The following is a 19124-nucleotide window of genomic DNA, read 5'->3' as shown; positions in this document are numbered from 1 at the left end:
CCCCCCCCCCCCCCCAGTAATTGAGATTAGTTTTGGAGTGATTGCCACTATTGGCCTGCTTGTTTGTTACCCAGAGCTTGCTCACGGTGTTTTTAAAAATACCTGCAGGTCTAAGATGCAAATAACAGTGTTTTAGGGAAGAGGCAAGTTAATACTGACTTCCACAAAAAAATCACAGGCCCATGGGTGCACATGGTGTCCTTGGAAAGAAATTGCTTTACAGTTTATGACTGGGACCCACGTGGCTCACAGGGCACAAGGCGTCAAGACTTCCAGTATAATCTTCGGCCATCTGGTAGGCATGATAGTTTTCACTTGAATACACATCATTGCATTTGGAACTTATTTTTGGAGGGACTGCCTAAGGGCAGTCAGTCCGGTCTGCCTTGTCTGTGCCACTAGCTGAGAGATGTTTGTCCTTTGGGGTAGCTATGGGAAGTTGGGGAGGCACAGTGGTGAAGAAGACACCTGGAAATGTGGGCAGGTGTTTTGCGTGGGAGCCATAGAGGCTGGGATATGTTTCTGATAGACTGTTCTAGTAACAGTGATCCTATTGTGGTCACAGCCATCTTTTAGGAGTTGGGGGATTCAGGTATCAGTAAATTGGAGGTGCTTAGAATCGTTGGGGGGGAAATTCAACAGGGTGTTTTGCTTCATGAGGACTTCAGCAGGGGCAGGTAGTTTTTAAGACAGGAGACCTCTAATGAGTGACCCCCCCCTCACATCTCCTGTGGTAGAATTTGTTCTCTATGGACATGTCCTAGATATTAAGTTTGTTTCCCTCCCTCCACCCAGACAAAAAACTGTGTTTCTCATTCTAGTGCTATAACTTTACCTTTTTTCTGATCAACTCCTATTCCTTGAAGGGATTTTTTTTTTTTTTTAAGATTTTAAGCCCCCACCCCCAACATGGGGCTCAAACTTGTGACCCCAGGATCAAGAATTGCACACTCCACCAACTGAGCCAGCTGGGCTCCACCCCCTTCTGAAGCGAATTTTTGTAAAACTCACAGAGACCTGTTATGTCCCCCACTTTGGCCTGCAGTGTGTTTGCATGATAATTATGGTTGCAATCTAGGACCTGGTCCGTTCAACAAGAGAATCCAGAATTCAAATCCCCCAAGCCCCTTTTGGCTCCTTGTCACATGGAGGGTGTAGCAATTCGGCTGGTGGGGGGCTTCTGTAGAGGAAAGAGAGAAGCATTATAAGTAATGGCCAGGGTGGAATCCCACGATTTCACATTGGTCTGCATAAACCACTCTCCCCTGCCCAGTCCTGTTTGTTCAGGTCATTACTGGGAAATGGCTGCAAGAGGAAGGTCCTTTTCTGGGGGCAGCCACGTTCGGAGCAGACTGCTGCTCCACCTCCTGGAGGTTGTGCAGGTCGATGGAGAAATCTTTTAGAGTTGTTTTTTGGGAGGTTTTTTCACTGTGTCATGATGCCAGATGGCTGTGGATGGTGGAGGAGGGGAAAGTCTATGGACTACCTTGACTTTTAGCCCATTGTTCCTTGGCATTGGTGATAAATGTTGAACCATGGTCAGCCTGCAAATAGGGTGGAATACCAAACACATGGCGCAGACTCATTTCAAGGGTCACAGTGGCATGACTGGAGTCAGGTGATTTGGAATATTAACACCCAAACCTGGGAAAAACTGCCATTGGGAGAGTGGCATCCCGAGAGGAAGTCAGAGGTTGAATGTTGTACATCTGCTGGGAGTGGGTCAGGGCAGCGGTGTGTGCCATGTGGCCTCCCTCACTGTGGGACCAACACTTCAGCTTCTGGCAGGAGTCCCAAGTCTGGCGGAGGCCCTGCCTTGGACGTAGAGTTCTTCTTGTGCCCATGCCTGAGGACAGACCAAGGCGGCATCCGTGGTAGGTCTGGGCGGTGTGGGCTCCAGCAGTGGCTGGTCATCAGAGAACAGGCCCTTGTGTGGGCATCTAGGGGAGTTGCCCCGGTGGTTCAGCCAGCAGCTGAGAGTTGTCACAGTTCACAGCCCAGTGGATGGTTTTACAAGAGGCAGATCAAACCACTAGGCCCTTGGTGACAGCTCAAATGTCAGTAAAAACGCAAGCTCCATCTGTGGGAACATTAGGCAGGGCTGTGGGAACGGACTTGAGTTCTGCCCACTGAGCAGAGGGACTGTGTGCGTTTTTGGTTTATCAAAGGGAGGAGAGGCAGGGGAGCTTGTTGCAGTGGCATTTCTCTACCTGTAGCTCTTCCCGATTGGGGAGAATCCCCTCAGGTACCGCATATAGGAAAGTATAAGCAAATGTAACATACCATTCATACGGAAGAATGACAGTACTTTGAATTGGCCTGAAGGGCCCCGATCCATTGGGTCATGTTAGTCTCTTTCCCATTATGAATCCTGTCCAAACTCCGTGGGCTGAATCTGAGTACTTCCTTCCAGCACAGGACCAGGTACCTGGGTGCCTGTGTCCACCAAACCATGAAAGTTTGAGCCCCTCCCCTCCCGGAGCTCCCCAGCACTCTTGGGTGCATAAGGCCTTTGGTCTCTCTTAGGGACAGGGAGACCCCAGCCTACCCATAATCCTCCTCCTCCTTAAAACAGATGTCACGGTAGAGGGCGAGGGGAGGGGATGGAAATACATAGCAGGAGAGCAGCTCTGTGCCAATCAGAAAGGCCCACTTTTAGTTCCAAGTGGCCTGGTGGCTATTCGTGGCTCAACTTAGTGACTGAGTCTCTAGATCCTCATTGCTGACCTCATTTGTTTCGGCTCTGGGGACTCCTTTGGTGTTCAACAGCTACAGCCACGTCGCCTCTCATCAGAGAGGTGGGCAGCATCGCTGGGGGGAGTGACTGACTGACTGCTAGCCAAAGCACCACTGGACAGCTCCTTTCAATCCTGCCCTTTGCTGCTCACCCCCTAGAAGTTAATTATCCCTTTCTCCTCCATACCCGCCACTTGGACAAGAGCATTTGCTACCAGATCTCAGGGGATCTTCTTACAGCCCCTAAGCCCACGAGACTTTTGCCTGGTCCAGATAGCTATGTCTGTGGCAGCATCCATTCTTGTCAGCAATAGCTGCCAAGAACTGTGAAGAACTTGAGATTTTACCCTATTTGAAAGCTGACAGTCAGACCGTCACAGTTTGCCAGACACCGGCAGAAGACAAGGCACTCTGGGTCAGAAACAAGGATTGTCTCTATACAACATGGCCAGCAGCAGTATTTGCATGTTTTTGTCTGTGCTTCTTGCCTCACAGATCCCAGGGGAGCAGTGAGAAGGTCTCAGAAGGATGCTGTCCACGCAGTGGGTTTGAGTCAGGCTGGAGAGCCCTGAGTTCGGGTAGTCCTAATCTCTTATAAAGTGCTATGAACAAATCTGCCCAACCTTAGCCTGGAGGGAGACACGACTTTTATTATACTGGACAACCTTCCCCTCTGGAGGGAGAGGGAGAGGATATCTCTGTGTTTCTAGGCTGTTTGCTAGACACACTCCCATGCACAGAAAGTTCAGAACCAAAGCAGCCAGTTCCTCATAAGAGATGCAGATGTATGAGAGATCTGTGAAGACTCACCTCTCAGCACACAAGGATTAACATTCTTACCAATGATTGTGAATCAAGAAAACTAGAATTTATATTCCATACATCTTGTTCAAGAAGGAAAGCATGTGAAGTATTCATTCCAAAGAGTTTAGTGTCTCACCCCTTTGGAAAACTCAACTGTCCAGGATGAGTCCGTTCTCTGGGTCTTCCTTGCCTTGAGCAGAGAACACAAATTGTGATTTTGTGTATTTGCCCCAACTTGAGGGTCACAAAGGCACATCTGTGGAATTATAGTTGTTGATTTTTCAGGGGGTAATATACTGAGAGTGAACAGCATTCAACAGTTTGTTGATTAGAATTGCTTATGACCCTTCCTCAGGAAAGGGCAGCTGCTAATGGCATTATGCAATGAAGTACAACACTGAGAAGCATTTGGTAGCTGCCAGATTTAGCTAATATTCTAATATTTACTTTGTATGTATTGTGCTATGTGAACATCTAAGGTGGAAAACTTTTTCTTAACCTATCTAAGAAAAGGTTGAGGTTAAAGACTTTAAAATCACTCATAAGTTAATAGATTGAAAACGACTTTCTCAAAAGTTTTATGTCCATGAAAGATGCATAAACTGAATTTGCCTTTTCTTTTTTTAAGATATTGTTTATTGACTTGATGGAGTGAGAGAGCATAATCGGGAGAATAGGAGGGGAGAGGGAGAAGCAGGTTCTCCACTGAGCAGGGAGCCTGATGCAGGACTCAATTCCAAGACCCTGGGATCACGACCTGAGCTGAAGGTGGACGCTTAACTGACTGAGCCACCCAGGCGCCCCCTGAATTTTCTAATAGTGATTTGATTTGAATTATACAACTGAACACCTAGAAAAAGGCAAAGGGGATTTCAAATGTTTATTTAATCCTCACATGGTCTCAGTTTATAAATGTATACTTAATTTCATATTTTAAAAATTATGCTTTTGAAAAAATTTAAAGCAAATTCCTGTTCATTTTTCCCCATTTTTATAATGACCAGCTTTTACTATTTCATTGTCACTGAGATCTATTTTTATTTTTATTTTTATTTATTTATTTTTTTAAAAGATTTTATTTATTTATTTGACAGAGAGAAATCACAAGTAGGCAGAGAGGCAGGCAGAGAGAGAGGAGGAAGCAGGCTCCCTGCTGAGCAGAGAGCCCGATGCGGGACTCGATCCCAGGACCCTGAGATCATGACCTGAGCCGAAGGCAGCGGCTTAACCCACTGAGCCACCCAGGCGCCCTATTTTTATTTTTTTTGACTTAATTTTTCTTAACATTTCATTTATTTGAGAGAGAGAGAAGAGCACAAGAGGGGGGAGGGTCAGAGGGAGGAGCAAACTCCCCACTGAGCAGGGAGCCTGATGTGGGACTCCATCCTGGGACACCGGGATCATGACTTGAGCCAAAAGCAGATGCTTAACAAACTAAGCCACCCAGGTGCCCCCGAGATCTGTTTCTAGAATAAAATTTTGTTCTGCCTCTAAGAGTTAAAAAAACATAAAAAATGCTTTTCAGGTAGGTCAGAGGAGATTAAATTAACATTTCACTTTTAGTCATAATCTTCAATGTGATGTGATTTAATTTACGAATTTCATAAATTTATTCTTAAGAACTTTAGTTATATAGAAATGTAAAGTTAGTAATTGGCCAAGGTTGAGTTCTCTTTAAAAGGTGGACATTTATCGTTGACCTACTTTCTCTTTATTTTTAAGAGAAATAAAAATAATGGTTTTTATCTTTTTCTTCCCTGGTCTTAACTTTTTTTGTTAAAATGACCTATTTAGATGATATTTAGCAATACATATGATTATTTACTCCACAATCAGTAAGGTGCAATTTTGGAATCATTTGCATTTCAGTGACTGTCATCTTAGTAAAATTCCTTCTTTATTCTACTTTTATACCTGATTGTCTGTACTACTTTAGTTTCCTCACATAAAGGAACAATAAACTGAATTTCTTACCCTCTTTTTATTGATTTGTTTCAAAAGGAAGACAAATGGACTTTTTGCCCTGTAATATCAGTTCCTAACTCTAGAGGAAAACTAGGCATTTGGTACAATATACAATATACATTTATATTCTTTTCTTTTGTTTCTTTTCTTTTTTTTTTTTTTTACATTTATATTCTTTGTATTTGGTTAGAACAGTACTTTGGAAGTTGTACCTTTTTCATGTGGGCAACACAAACTTTTTAATTTTACTTTTAAATAATCTCTACACCCAGTGTGGAGCTGGAACTTACAACCCTGAGATCAAGAGTCACCTGCTCTGCCGACTGAACCAGCTGGGTCCCCGTACTGGTAAGACAAACACTGAAGCCAACTTGTTATATGGCAATTTTGGTTTTATAATATTTACATTGAGGAAAGAGATACAACTTTACAAAGATTTTTAGTTTTTTTCCAAAATGATTTACCCTAGGAGTCTGTTAAAATTCATGTCCTATCTCAGAAACCTCCGTGTTGCAGGAAGGAAGGTCACCCAGTGCCCTCTTCTTTCTGGTGGTTCTAGAATATTCTCCATGTTAACTGCTTGAATGTTGAGTGCTTTCGTACTCTTACAGCTTCTAATACTTAACTGATTTTGGATTCCATTCTCTTACAAAAAGGTCAAGAGCATGCTTTCTTCTAATGCTTTCAAAGGCACATGTCCTTTTTTGGGGTTGATAAAGTCGGTCTTCCTTATTCACACATTCTTTGTGAATTCACCTACTACTAAAATTTATTTGTAGCCCTGAAAGCAAGACTCAGAGTACTTTTTTGGCTGAAATGTGCAGAACAGTGAAAAGTTTGAGTTCCCACCATTCCCAGCTGAGGTCAAACCAGAGGACCTGCTTGTCTTAGCTCTCATACTATAAACAAGTTTCTGGTTTACACTCTTTATACTACCATGCCTTTCACATTTTTGTGCTTTTTGTTGGCAATCTCACTATTTAAAATGGATCCTACCTGGAGTGATGAAGTGCCCAGGAAGGCTGTGATGTGCCTGAAGGAGAAAAATACGCGCCTTAGATAAAACTTTTTTCCCAGACCTGAGTTATAGTGCTGTTGGCTGTTGAGTTGAATGTTAATAAGAGATGAATAATATATAAAATAAGGCATCTTCAAACATAAACACACGTAAAACAAGGTTATGCATTGATCAGTTGATGAAAATATTGTGACCAGATATACCAGAGACTCATGAGAACCTCACCCTGTATTTCTGCAGGAGCAGTGGTTCACTATTCACTAATTCAGTGTTCACGACCACTGGATAGATCTTATTTACTGCGAATAATCAGAATTGACTGCAGTTAGTTGTTTCATTTATTTTCTTTGGGCTGATGGAGATCAGTCTGATGTCTTCAAGTAAGTGTTCTGTGAGTATGCCTGTTTTGTACTTGTCATCGTGGTGGGCTCAGAGCCTTTACATACTGTGCTCAATTTTTTTCACCTCGGGAACCTGTGCCACCTGATTGACAGTCCTTCAACTCAGAATTTTGCAATGAGGAGAGCAGCCAACTTGGAATGAGCACAGTTGGGTCTTTAAGGAAGTTGGCCTGCAGCTTGACTTGGCTTTCCCTGACCATTCCATGCTGAATTTCCACCTCAGCCATCCATGCTGCTGGGGTCTGGGCCATAAAAAAAACAGCTCCAACCTGTCCTGTAAGGACCAGGGAGTTCTAGTTCAGGAGGGGAGGCTGCTGGGCTGCATCCATTCTTGGTTCTGATGAAGCACTGGTTACCTGTCAGGGACCTGGGAGCTCCCTGTGAGGGCTTTCCTACACAGATTTTGTGTTTCTTTGTTTTCAAGAGTTGAGTTTGTTTTGGATGTGGTGGCTTCTTCATTATCCCAAACCAGCTGGGTGAGTATCAGCCAGAACAGGTTTTTTTTAGGCAGGGAGGTTTAGAGACCTTCCTAACCCCTAGGCAGTGTCACTTTCTCTCCCTCTCTCTCTCTCTTTTTTACACCTCTCACTTGTCTACACTGTTCCTTTTCAAATCCCCACCCTCCATCATATTAAATACACCCATATTGTATATTAAACTTAACATATAATTATGAATAGAGTTGAGTTGCCGTTGAAATGTTATATGGTATAGGTATTTGATTAAGTGTTAATTTTGATTTTTCAAAATTTTCATATTCTGAAGCAATAAACCTTTTCTTTACGGTCTCAAATATTTTTTTCTTTTTAAAAAAGATTTATTTTTGTAGGGGCGCCTGCGTGGCTCAGTCGTTGGGCATCTGCCTTCAGCTCAGGTCATGATCCCAGGGTCCTGGGATCGAGCCCTGCATTGGCCTCCCTGCTCAGCAGAGAGTCTGCTTCTCCCTCTCCCACTCCCCCTGCTTGTGCTGTCTCTCTTTCACTGTGTGTGTGTCTCTCTGTTAAATAAATAAATAAAATCTTTTTAAAAGTATAAATAAAAAGATTTATTTTTGTGAGAGAAATCATTTGCCTGCACAAGCCGGGGGAAAGGTGGGGGGGGAAGGGGCAGAGGGAGAAGCAGACTCCCCACTGAGCAGGGAGCCCAAAGTGGGACTCCACCCCAGGACTCTGGGATCATGATATGAGTCAAAAGCAGACTCTTAGGAAGCCTGGGTGGCTCAGAATGCTAAGATTTCAAGTATTCTCATGGGCAGTGGAAAAGCTCATAGGCCGAGGTACTGTGACTGCAGTGCAGGCAAGGATGCAGGTTTTCCCCAGCCTGTTAGCTGCACTCGGTTCTGCTGACATTGCTGAGGGCTCTGATGTGCCTCAGGCCATACCTGTTGCTAGGTGTCCCAAATAAGCCGCAGAGCATTCTTTCTCTTAAGGGGCTGATAGGCCAGACCCCTTCAACAGCTGTCTTCTTGTGGCACAGCCAGGTGCTATGGGCAACCAGAGGGGCTGGTCGCTGAGCCTGGGGCAGAGGAGGAGCTGACCGCAAGGGTGTCCTGGAGCAGGAAGTCCCGACTGAGTTTTGAAGGCTGCCTGTGTGGTGGTGCAAAGGAGCGCAGGGCAGCGGGGGTGTGGGGTAAGCGGGGGGCAGAAGGGTATGGCCGAGGCTTGGAAACAATGTGGTATGTGTTGGAGACTGTGCGCTGTCTTGGCTGCTGGAAGGTGGGTGGTGGTGGTGACAGAGAGCGTCAGAGCGGAGGGAGGGGCTGGCAGTGGAGGGCTTCTGTGCCATCTTAGACAAGACCAGACCCGTCCTGGGTGTGTGACCTACTTCTGGGACCTCTGACTGCTGCATGCATTTGAGATTTATTGGTATTCCTTAACTGCATGTCAGATGCATCACCAAATTTCTCACCCTCTCCATCCTTAACAGCATTGATAAATTCTGTAATGTTTAATTTTGTCCTGGTACTACTTCTTAAAAGGAAATGGGTTGGTTTTGTTTTATTTTATTTTATTTAAAGATTTTATTTATTTATTTATCTGAGAGAGGAAGAGAGACAGAGAGAGAAAGCATGAGAGGGTGGAGGGTCAGAGGGAGAAGCATACTCCCCACTGAGTAGGGAGTCTGGTGTGGAACTCGATCCCGGGACTCTTCGTTCATGACCTGAGCTGAAGGCAGAGGCTTAACCAGCTGAGCCACCCAGATGCCCTGGAAATGGCTTAGTTTTGAAAAATAACTTTTTGTCGGGGTGCCTGTGGCTCAGTGGGTTAAAGCCTCTGCTTTCGGCTCAGGTCATGATCCCAGGGTACTGGGATCAAGCCCCATATAGGGCTCTCTGCTCAGCAGGGAGCCTGCTTCCTCCTCTTTCTCTGCCTGCCTCTCTGCCTACTTGTGATCTGTCAAATAAATAAATAAATCTTAAAACAAACAAACAAACAACTTTTTGTCCATGCAAATCACACCAGGGAAGCACACATATACAGTGAAACAGCTTAACTGAAAAGTACATAATCATTAAAACATCCAGCGATATTAGAAGTGCATAAAACCGAGAAGTTTCTTATATTTCTACCATTCAGAGATAGGCACTGTTAACATTTTGGTAAATGCCACTCTGGATGTCTCTGTGTGCTTATGGAAATACTGCCTACCTGTGGTTTTCTAGCTTGTGTTTTCATTCACTGGTGTGTCTTAGCCGTCTTTCAAAGTAGTGTCCGTGGATCTGTATTTCCCTTTAGTGACTGCAGGGATTTTATCTTATGGTAACTGTGTGACAGAGTTTACCTGAGCAGATCTTCGTTGATGGGCATCTAGACAGATTCTAATTTTATTTAAGTATTAGAAGCACTTCAGTGAAAAACAAGTTCCTTGAATGTATGTCTTTGTGCACTTTTCTTAAAATGATTTTATTGTGAGAAATTTTAAACATATTAAAAAAAATAGGATAGCATGGCAAGTTTCCATATATATCCAGCTTGAGCACTTAACAATGTTCTGCCATTCTTTCCTTTAATCTACTTTCTCATGCTGCTTTTTCTTCTGCCAGGGTATTTGAAAGTAAATAATTCATACTGTTTCACCTATTTATTACCTTACTCTTAAGATAAGAGCTCAAAAACACAATAATATTAAATAAAGAGAACATTAATTCCTTATATCATCATCATTCTTTTTTTATATATTTAAAATTTCTCACAATAAAAACATTTATGCATATCAGAACCCATCTAAAATGTTGCATGGGTTGATCTCTTTAAGTCTCTTTTAATTTCTAATCTTCTTCTCCTTTATTTCTTGTGTTATTTATTTATGAAGAAACCAAGTCAGGGATGCCTGCCTGAGTGGCTCACTCCATTAAACATCTTCTTACAGCTCAGGTCATGATCCCAGGGTTCTGGGATCGAGTCCTACATCAGGCTCCTTGCTTAGCAGGGAGCCTGCTTCTCCCTCTGCCTGCTGTTCCTCCTGCTTGTGCTTTCTCTCTCTCTCTCTCTGACAGAAAAAAAGAAAAGAAAAGAAAAGAAAAGAAACCAAGTCATTTATTGAGCAGAATTTTCTAGTCTGAAGTTGGGTGCTGACCTCCTTTTTTTTTTTTTTAAGATTTTATTTATTTATTTAGATAGAACACAAATATGCAGAGTGAGAGGCAGTGGGAGAGGGAGATGATCCTGGGCCACAGGCAGATGCTGACTGAGCCACCCAAGTGCCCCTAAAGAGACCCGAGCCACCCAAGTGCCCCTAAAGAGACCCGATTACCTTTACTCATGTTTCTACTAAGGTATTGGTCTTTTCTTACATATTTCTGTTGTTATGCCTTTCAGCCTTTTTCTGGATGGTTGCTGATTTTTATTCACTTAGGAAGGCCTTTCTTACCTTAAGATTATAAAAATATGTGCCCCCTTTTCTGATGCCTCTCTGTGATTTTACAGTTAAATGTAAATATTTGTGCCATGTATGATTGATTTTTGTATAAGGGATGAGGTAAGGACCTAATATTACTCTTCTCTGAATATCTGACCATTTTTTCCCAATTCCATTTATTAAATAAACTGTCTTTTTCCCACTAATGTCAAAGACCACTTTTATACTCAGATCTCTAATTTTGAGTCTATTTCTGAGTTTTCTGTTGTGTTCCACTGATTTGCCAGTTTTTCGTGCTTTATTATCACTGCTTGAATTACAACAGCTTAATTGTCCTTTAAAATTTTTATTACTGACTTTTGTGAATATATGAACCATACCAGCTTATTCATGTATACTATTTTATGTCTGATTATTGCTTAATAATGTGTTTTAAAAATTGATGCTGCCTTTTTTTTTTAATAACTTTGCTGACTAAGCTCACAAGTTTATTCTTCCAGCTAGATTTTAAAAGTATTTGTGATAGGTCTCCCAAGGCACCCTTTTATATTTTAACTGAGATTTTATTCAGGTTCTAGATGAATGTAGGGGAGAGTTGATTTCTTTACAACTTTGAGCCTTCATAGTTAACAACATGGTCATTTCATTTATTAAAATTCTTGTCTGTCCTTGAATTTTTTTTATTAATTTATTCCAAAGTTTTTATTGGTTTTGGCTTCTCTTTTTTTTTTTTTTTTAAAGTAGGTTGAACCTCTGGGGAAATACCACATTTCATAATCTGTAATATGAGCTTTCAAAACTCTCTTCAGTATGCCTGTCTCTCTGAACTAACAATCTGTAATTCCTTTTTTTTTTTTTAAGATTTTTATTTATTTATTTGAGAGAGAAAGAGTATAAGAGAGATTGAGCGGGAGTGGGAGTGGGATACAGGTTGGCAGGAAGGGCAAAGGAAGAGGGCCAGAAAGAGAAGCTGCCACCCCCCGCTCCATGCAGGGCTGGGTTCCAGGACTCTGGGATCATGACCTGAGCCAAAAGCCGACCCTTAACAGACCGAGCCACCCAGGCACCTCTATAAGCTGTAATTCCTATAGTCCTTAAGACAAATCAGATAATGGTTGCCTCCTGTAGCTGTTATTCTCCAGTGACTGAGTACAAAGTATAACAAATTTCTAATGAAGATGACAATGCATTGCTGGCCAAAATTAGAGATTAATGCAAATTCAAAATTTCAGCTATTTGCGTATGACATTTGGTCAGCTTTTTATTAAGTGGAAGGAACAGACCTCTAATTATACAGGTTTCATAAGGCATGCATGTGCTAGTCTGCGCAGACTCCTTAGACCATTTACATGATTTATTTATTGCATCTGGGAATCTGGGATCTTCTATCTCCGTGAGCTGCCCTTATGCCCAAACCTGTTTTATCCCAAGTTGACTATTGCTAAAGGCGGCTACTATTCATTAAAAGTCTATTACGTGAGATCCAATTGTGTGTTGCCACACACAGGTGTAGTTGATTTCTAGGTAGATCTGGCCATGTCTGAACTCTTTGGGGACCAGGACTATGCAACAGGGCTTCATAACAGGTGTGCCTGGATGTGTGTGCGTGTGCTTTGGAGGACTTCTTTGTTGTTGTGGGAGCACCGTGACAGGAGGAAGAAGTGGTCATGATTTTAGCAAACCTGTAACACTGTTCTGAAGTCTTTCACAAAAATCCTGTGCAGCATCCCTTTTTCAAGAAGTATGCTTTATCAAATACTTCAGTATATCTTACATTATAATTATGTAGGTGTCTGCTGAGCTGCTATTACTAATAGATTGTAGGATTAGAATTTTGGGGGAGCATCGTAATCCAAATTTAAGAAGAAATACTGTCATCACTAATATTGGAAGTATCCATTCTAGTTGATAATTTGAGGTCATTAAGTACTTAGCAAGATTATAAGGTGAGCCCTTACTTTGTTTTAGAGTGGGGAAAAATAACTAAGTTCATTAAGAACCATTCATTTAAATATAAACAATACAAATTACAATTATAAATTTTTGTGTTAAAACAGCTTGAATCTTTGCTTTTCACATATAATGAGCTATATATTCTCTCAACTGTAGTAAAATATTTGTTTAAGCATTCTATGATAGAGAGACCCTTTCTAGGCCAAATTGGTGTGGCTTGTTTGTGTATATTATTAAATAGTCCAGACACCCTAAAAGGCATAAAGAGTAACACACTATCCATGTACCTAATATCCTGCTTAAGATACGAAATTCTACCAATATAATTGTCCCATGTGCTTCTAATTGCATAATCCTTCCTTCGCCTCAGGAATAACAATTACCTCCTTTTAAAGGTCATAGAAGCTGCTTTTGAACTTTAGTATAAGTGGTGGGGTAACCCTGACTCTTCTGCAACTTGCTTTTTTTTCATTTGCCATAATATTTTTGAGATTCATTTATGCTGATGCATAGGTCTATTCATTTTTGCTGCTTGTATTCTTCCACTGTATGCCATAAAAAAATTTCCTTATCTCTTCTGTTGATGGAAGTGTTTCCAGTCTTTGCAGTTAATAAACAGTGTTCTTCTTGTGCACCTATTTCACAGATTCCCTAGGGTGCCTTTGACTGAAATTACTGGATCAAAAGATTACTGTTGGGGATGCCCACTTTCCTTGATTAAATTCTCATTGCTCTATATGCTTCCTTGCTAACACTAGGGATTATTAGATTTATTCTTATTTTGTTAGTTTGGTGAGTGATAGGTCTCATTATCTTGAATTCCTCTGATTACTAGTGAGGTTCGACATCCTTTCTTATGTGTAGTAGTATTACAGGTATTTTTTCCTGGTGTAATTGTATATTATGGCAGAAAATTATATGTAAAGTTGGAAGTACCATGAAGTAGTTCCTACTAGATAGAAATATACCATGGTTGTATCTTTAGAACATTGGCAACTTTGCAGATTTTTTTGGAGGAAATAATGTGGCATGATTTTCTGAGTATATGAGAGCATGAACTTGGGAATTAAACTGATGCTTGAATCCTCACTGCATTGTTTTTTGTTTTTAAGAGGGGAAGGGAGGGACAGAGGAAGAGGGAGAGAGATTTATCCATTTGTGTCATTCAGGACATTAGCGACTGTGACAAAGCTGTCGTGGGTCACAGTGGATAGGTGGGAGTAACCTTGGGCCCTTGTGGGTGCCCGAGATCTGGCCTGGGTTTGGGGACTGTCACTAACTATACGATGCGAGAGAGATGGCAGGGTGCCCTGGAGTTCATAATGGAAAAGCAAGCTTGTAGATAATTGTGAATTGATGTTATTATTTAGAGTGTTCTCATGTCCCTTGCCACAGGAATAGCTCCACATGGCTTCCAAAGACGTGACCGTTACAGTTCGCCTCATTCGTTCATTCGAGCATCGCAATTTCAAGCCTATAGTATATCATGGAGTTGATTTGGACCAAACTACAAAGGAATTCATAGTATTTCTAAAGCAAGGTATGAGATGTCTTAGTCATTTTGCTTCATTAGCGTTTTGAAAAAATAGCTGACTATTACATAGATGGTAATCTTTTAAAAATACTTTGGAAGATATTAATCTAGGTTCTAATCCAGGGACTAGGTCAGCTCCTGTTCTGTTCCTTGGCGTCAGCAGGAAGTACCTTCCTGAGGCTCATTTAGCCTGTGTGTGCCCACCTCAGGAATTGCCCTCAGGAATTGCCCTCATGTTTGGTTTCTCCCTTTTTTTCTCCTTTTTTGATTTTTAAATTATTTATTATTTATCCATTTATTAAGATTGTATTTATTTGAGAGTGTGAGAGGGAGAGCACGAGCATGGGGAAAGGGACAGAGGGAGAAGTAGCCCTCTCCACCCGCCCTGTACTGAGCAGGCAACCCGATGTGGGACTTGATCCCTGGACTCTGGGATTGTGACCTCAGCCTAAGGCAGATGCTTAACCATCAGAGCCACCCAGGCACCCACCGTTTTTTTTTTTTTTTTAATTAAAAACAATTAAGATCTAGGTTTTCTTACAATGAGTTTTTGTATTTGGAGGTTGATTAACAAGGAAATGCAATGTGGCTAATTGTGTGGCCTGGCTGAGCACACAGAGGGCCTTACAGGGCAAGGTAGGAAGGTGGCAGACCTCTGTACAGCCAGAAAATCATTAGGGCTGTTGGTCATTGAGATCACAACCAGACCAACTGGTGCTATTTTATCATTTCGAGCTTAAAATTCAAAAGGCATAAAGTGAGTGAAGTCTTTTTTTCCCCTCCCCAAAGATTTTATTTATTTATTTGTCAGGGACTGGGGTGGGGATAGAGAGAGAGAGAGAAAGAGTGTGCAAGCACACAAGTAGGGGGAGCAGCAGGCAGTGGGAGAGGCAGGCTTCCCGCTGAGCAGGGAGCCTAACGTGGGACTTGATCTCAGGAGCCAGGGATCATGACCTAAGCCTAAAGCAGATGCTTAACAGACTGAGCCACTGGGTATCCCAAGTGAAGGATTTTGATAGGACCTCAATGGGTTTCTAACCCCTGTTCTCAATTATTGAAGTGTTCTAGTCATCAGCATTTGATAAAACATCTAGAATAAGCTTTTATTATTTTAATTGAAGTGTAATTTACGTATGGAGTGCAGATTATAGTTCCATGAGTTTTGACAAATGTATTGCTTTATACCCATCTTAATTTTTTTTTTCTTTGACAGAATTTTAGACACAGAAAAATTGCAAAAATCAGACAAGGAATTCCAACTTTGGGCAGTTTTACTGCTCAGTATTACCTAAGTAGGGAATAGGCAAGGTAGGAGACCTATAGAGACCTATAGAGAAGATAGACCAGTCTCCTTTAGTGACTATAGTCACTCCTGTAGTGACTATGAAAGATGTCATAAGGAGAACATAATTACTCCTTAAAGTAACTGTAGGCTGACATATGGAGCATATATCGTGTTCTTAATTGTTAGGGAGGAATTGAGAGTTGGTACTAAGATATTGCCAATTACAGAGTGTCTTGCTTTTGAAAAGATAACACTGGCAGCATATTTGGATTTCAAAACAAAAACAAATCCCTCTTTCTTAATTTGAAATCATTATGCATATTGTGGATTACAGTGTTTCTTGGTATGTCATAGAATGTGCTATGATGTTCTTGGTACAGTGCAGGATAAGTTCTTCTCAAAGCCCTTGAGAATGGGGTGTAACCTTTAGGCTACTGCCTACCGTCCCCTCTCCCCACCCCCAGTCACTATGTTCTTCTGTTCCCAGGTACCATAGGTGCCTTCCCCATCAGATCAGTGGTATAGATCACAGCTAGATGCTCAGCCCTGCCTGCCCAGATCTTTCATCCATGTTAGTTATAAAATTACTGCTGCTTTTTAAAGTTACACATGTAGGAAATGTGTCCCACTGATTAAGAGGTGAACTTTTGGGATACGGGCTCTTTTGAGATATGGACTCTGTGCCCAGGCCTATCTGACTAAAGCACTATGGAACTTCTCTGAAAGGTTGGTGAGCCACATATCTACCTTTTATAATTTTGTACATAACAAAGGGTTTATTTCTGGGGAATTTTTAAAGTAATAATAGCAGCAGATGTTACTGTGTGCCTGGTACTGTGCTGAGAACTTAAACTAGATGATCTTACTTCATCTTTTTTTTCTCCCCAGATTTTATTTATTTATTTATTTGAGAGAGACAGAGGGAGAATGCAAGAACACAAATAAGGGAAGTATTAGAGGGAGAGGGAGAAAGAGACTCCCCATTGAGCAGGGAGCCCGATGTGGGACTTGATCCCAAGACTCTGGGATCATGACCTGAACCATCCACATGCCCCTTATTTCATTCTTCTAAAGTAAGAACCATTTTATTTATAGGTGAAGAAACAAAGGAGCAAGGAAGTTAAGAAACTTGCCTGAGGTTACATGGCTAATAAAAGGCAAAGCTGCAATCCAACCCAGGCAGTTTAACTGTACAACATGTTCTCTTTAAAAATTTTTTTAAATTTTAAATCCAGTTAATTAATATTTAGTGTATTATTAGTTTCGGGGTAGAATTAAGTGATTCATCCTTTGCATATAACACCCAGTGCTCATTCCTTCAAGTGTCCTCCTTAATGCCCATCACCCACCTTCCGTCCAGCAACTCTTAGTTTGTTTCCTATAGTTAGTAGTCTCTTACGGTTTATCTCCCTCTCTGTTTTTATCTTATTTTATTTTTCCTTCTCTTCCCCTAGGTTCATTTGTTTCTTAAATCCCACATATGCAGGAAATCATATGGTATTTGTCTTTCTCTGGACTGATTTCACTTAGCATATGTACTCTTTTCTTAAAATTTAGATTCAATTAGCCAGCACATAGTACCTCATTAGTTTCAGTTGTAGGGTTCAGTAATTCATCGGTTGCATATAACACCCAGTGCTCATCCCATCATGTAGCCTCCTTAATGCCCATCACCCAGTTGCCCCAACCCCCCCACTCCCTCCCCTCCAGTAGCATATGTATTCTACACACCACACTAAGTTGCCTCTCTTCTGTTCTATTGCTTGACTAGTAGAGTGGGGTCTCTAAAGTAAATGGGTTCACTCAGTGTCAAGAGTCTTTGCACTGAGTTCCTCTTGCTCTAGTGTTTTGAACCCTGAAAGCTAGAAGAGTGATGTGACCCCTAGTGAATTTTGCATACAGCCAGAAATGACCATTGTGATGAATCCTCTTTGGGTGGGGGCCAGGGAGGTTTTAGATGCCTTCTTGCCTTTCTAACTGTTCACCTTTTGCCATCCTTAATCTAACTAGTCTCCTCTCATTGTTATCTGTTTCTCCCTCAGCAAAGGAACTTTGGTTAAACTGGATTCATACTTATTGAGAATCAGTTTCTCAACATCATGCTATTAAAATCTTAAGTTGTATAAATATTTATAATAAGTATAAATACATCTATAAGTATAAATAGAAATATATAAGATTATGTATAGGCATGTAAATATAATAAAATAAAACCCATTATTAACATACGGGGAATAGGTGTTACATAATCTGATCACAGACATACTGTGTATACCGTTTTACAGAGATGACTAATTTTTAGATTCAGAATAGTGTACAAACCAATTACCTAGATAATATAAGACATTTAAATTATTCTTTGATTTGGAAGCATTTAAATATTTTGTAGTCCTTTAGGTCTTGATTCTGAATGTAAAATCAGTCCACCCATGAAACAGAAAAAGGCTGTAGAGGATTTGCCAGACCTTCTAGTTTGGAACCTTCCTATCCCTCCTTACTCCTGGTGGTATGTTACTCTGGAAAGCAGCTGTTCCATTGGGTGAATACTAGAAGAGTTAGTTTCTTTGTTTACTTGTTTCCGATGCTCCCTCCTGTCCACACTTTGCACTGTTACTAATGTCTTACCTTAGTCTGCTACTCCTATTCCAACGAAATGAGCAAATAGTGAGGCATCGTTAACTAAAGTCCATGGTTTCTTCTGGTTTCTGTAGTTTTTACCTTGTATCTTTATTCTGTTCCAGAATCTCTTCTAGGATTCCACACTACGTTTAGCTGTCATGTCTCCCTAGATTCCTCTGGGGTCCTGTGGGTTCCTCAGATCTCTTCCCCGCTTGATGGCTTTCAGTTTTGAGGAGCACTGGTCAAGCCTCTTGGAGGATAGCCCTCTAGTGGAATTTGCCTGCTACATTTCTCGTGATTAAACTGGGGTTATGCATTTGGGGGAGGAAAGCCATGAAAATGAAGTGTCAGTTTTATCTCATCATACAGCTGACAGTTTTATCTCATCATATCTTTCTATGTGATGGTGATCACTGCTGTTAGCTCCCCTGGCTGTGGCAGTGTTAGGTTTCTCCACTGGAGAGCTAGCCTTCTCTCTCCTCATCTCGTGCTCTTTAGAAGGCAGTCACTGTGTAGAGCTCACACAAAGTTCATGAGTGGATAGTTCTGTTCCTCTTTCTTTTCTTTCCTTTCCTTTTCTTTTCTTTTCTTTCTCTTTTTCTCTTTTTCTCCCTAAATCAACTTATGGATTGTATTCATTGTAAGCATACAGTTCAGTAATTGTTCCCCCTTCTTTAGGGAGGAATATCTACATCATTTATTTGGAATTATTCTGCAGGGGAGATGTAGTTTGGTTGTGCAAGCTCTTCTGGCTCTGGCCTTTGGGGACTTTCAGTTGTCTTCTGTGCGCCTTTGATGTGTGCCTTCTCTGTGTGTCTGCTGAGTACTGTCTCACTTTCTGGTGCTGTAAGATGCTTCAGGCTCGTCGTGTGTGTATCCTGCTCCAGTCCCAGAATCAGCCATTTCTCAAAGCAGCCCTGGTTCCTGAGAGCCAGATCTGGGTGCTGGATG

General features: G+C 41.5%; 1 protein-coding gene across 10 annotated transcripts in view; it reads left to right on the top strand.

The window, feature by feature from the left end:
• C3H2orf76 (chromosome 3 C2orf76 homolog) overlaps nucleotides 1-19124 on the top strand; it is a 56868-nt gene that overhangs the window by 10516 nt on the left and 27228 nt on the right. For 5 of the 10 annotated variants that reach the window (XM_059394433.1, XM_059394436.1, XM_059394437.1 and 2 more), the window contains exon 2: nucleotides 14131-14275. In XM_059394433.1, coding sequence (XP_059250416.1) covers nucleotides 14143-14275 — 133 coding nt within the window. In that variant the 5' untranslated portion in view covers nucleotides 14131-14142. Of the gene's footprint in view, nucleotides 1-1645; nucleotides 1875-5777; nucleotides 5854-14130; nucleotides 14276-19124 lie in introns of those variants that run through there. The other 5 variants (XM_059394434.1, XM_059394435.1, XM_059394441.1 and 2 more) reach the window with 4 other exon arrangements.

The sequence above is a fragment of the Mustela nigripes genome, chromosome 3 (genome assembly GCF_022355385.1).
Source record: "Mustela nigripes isolate SB6536 chromosome 3, MUSNIG.SB6536, whole genome shotgun sequence".
NCBI classification, from domain to species: Eukaryota; Metazoa; Chordata; class Mammalia; order Carnivora; family Mustelidae; genus Mustela; species Mustela nigripes.
This window is presented reverse-complemented; position numbering and strand designations above follow the sequence as displayed.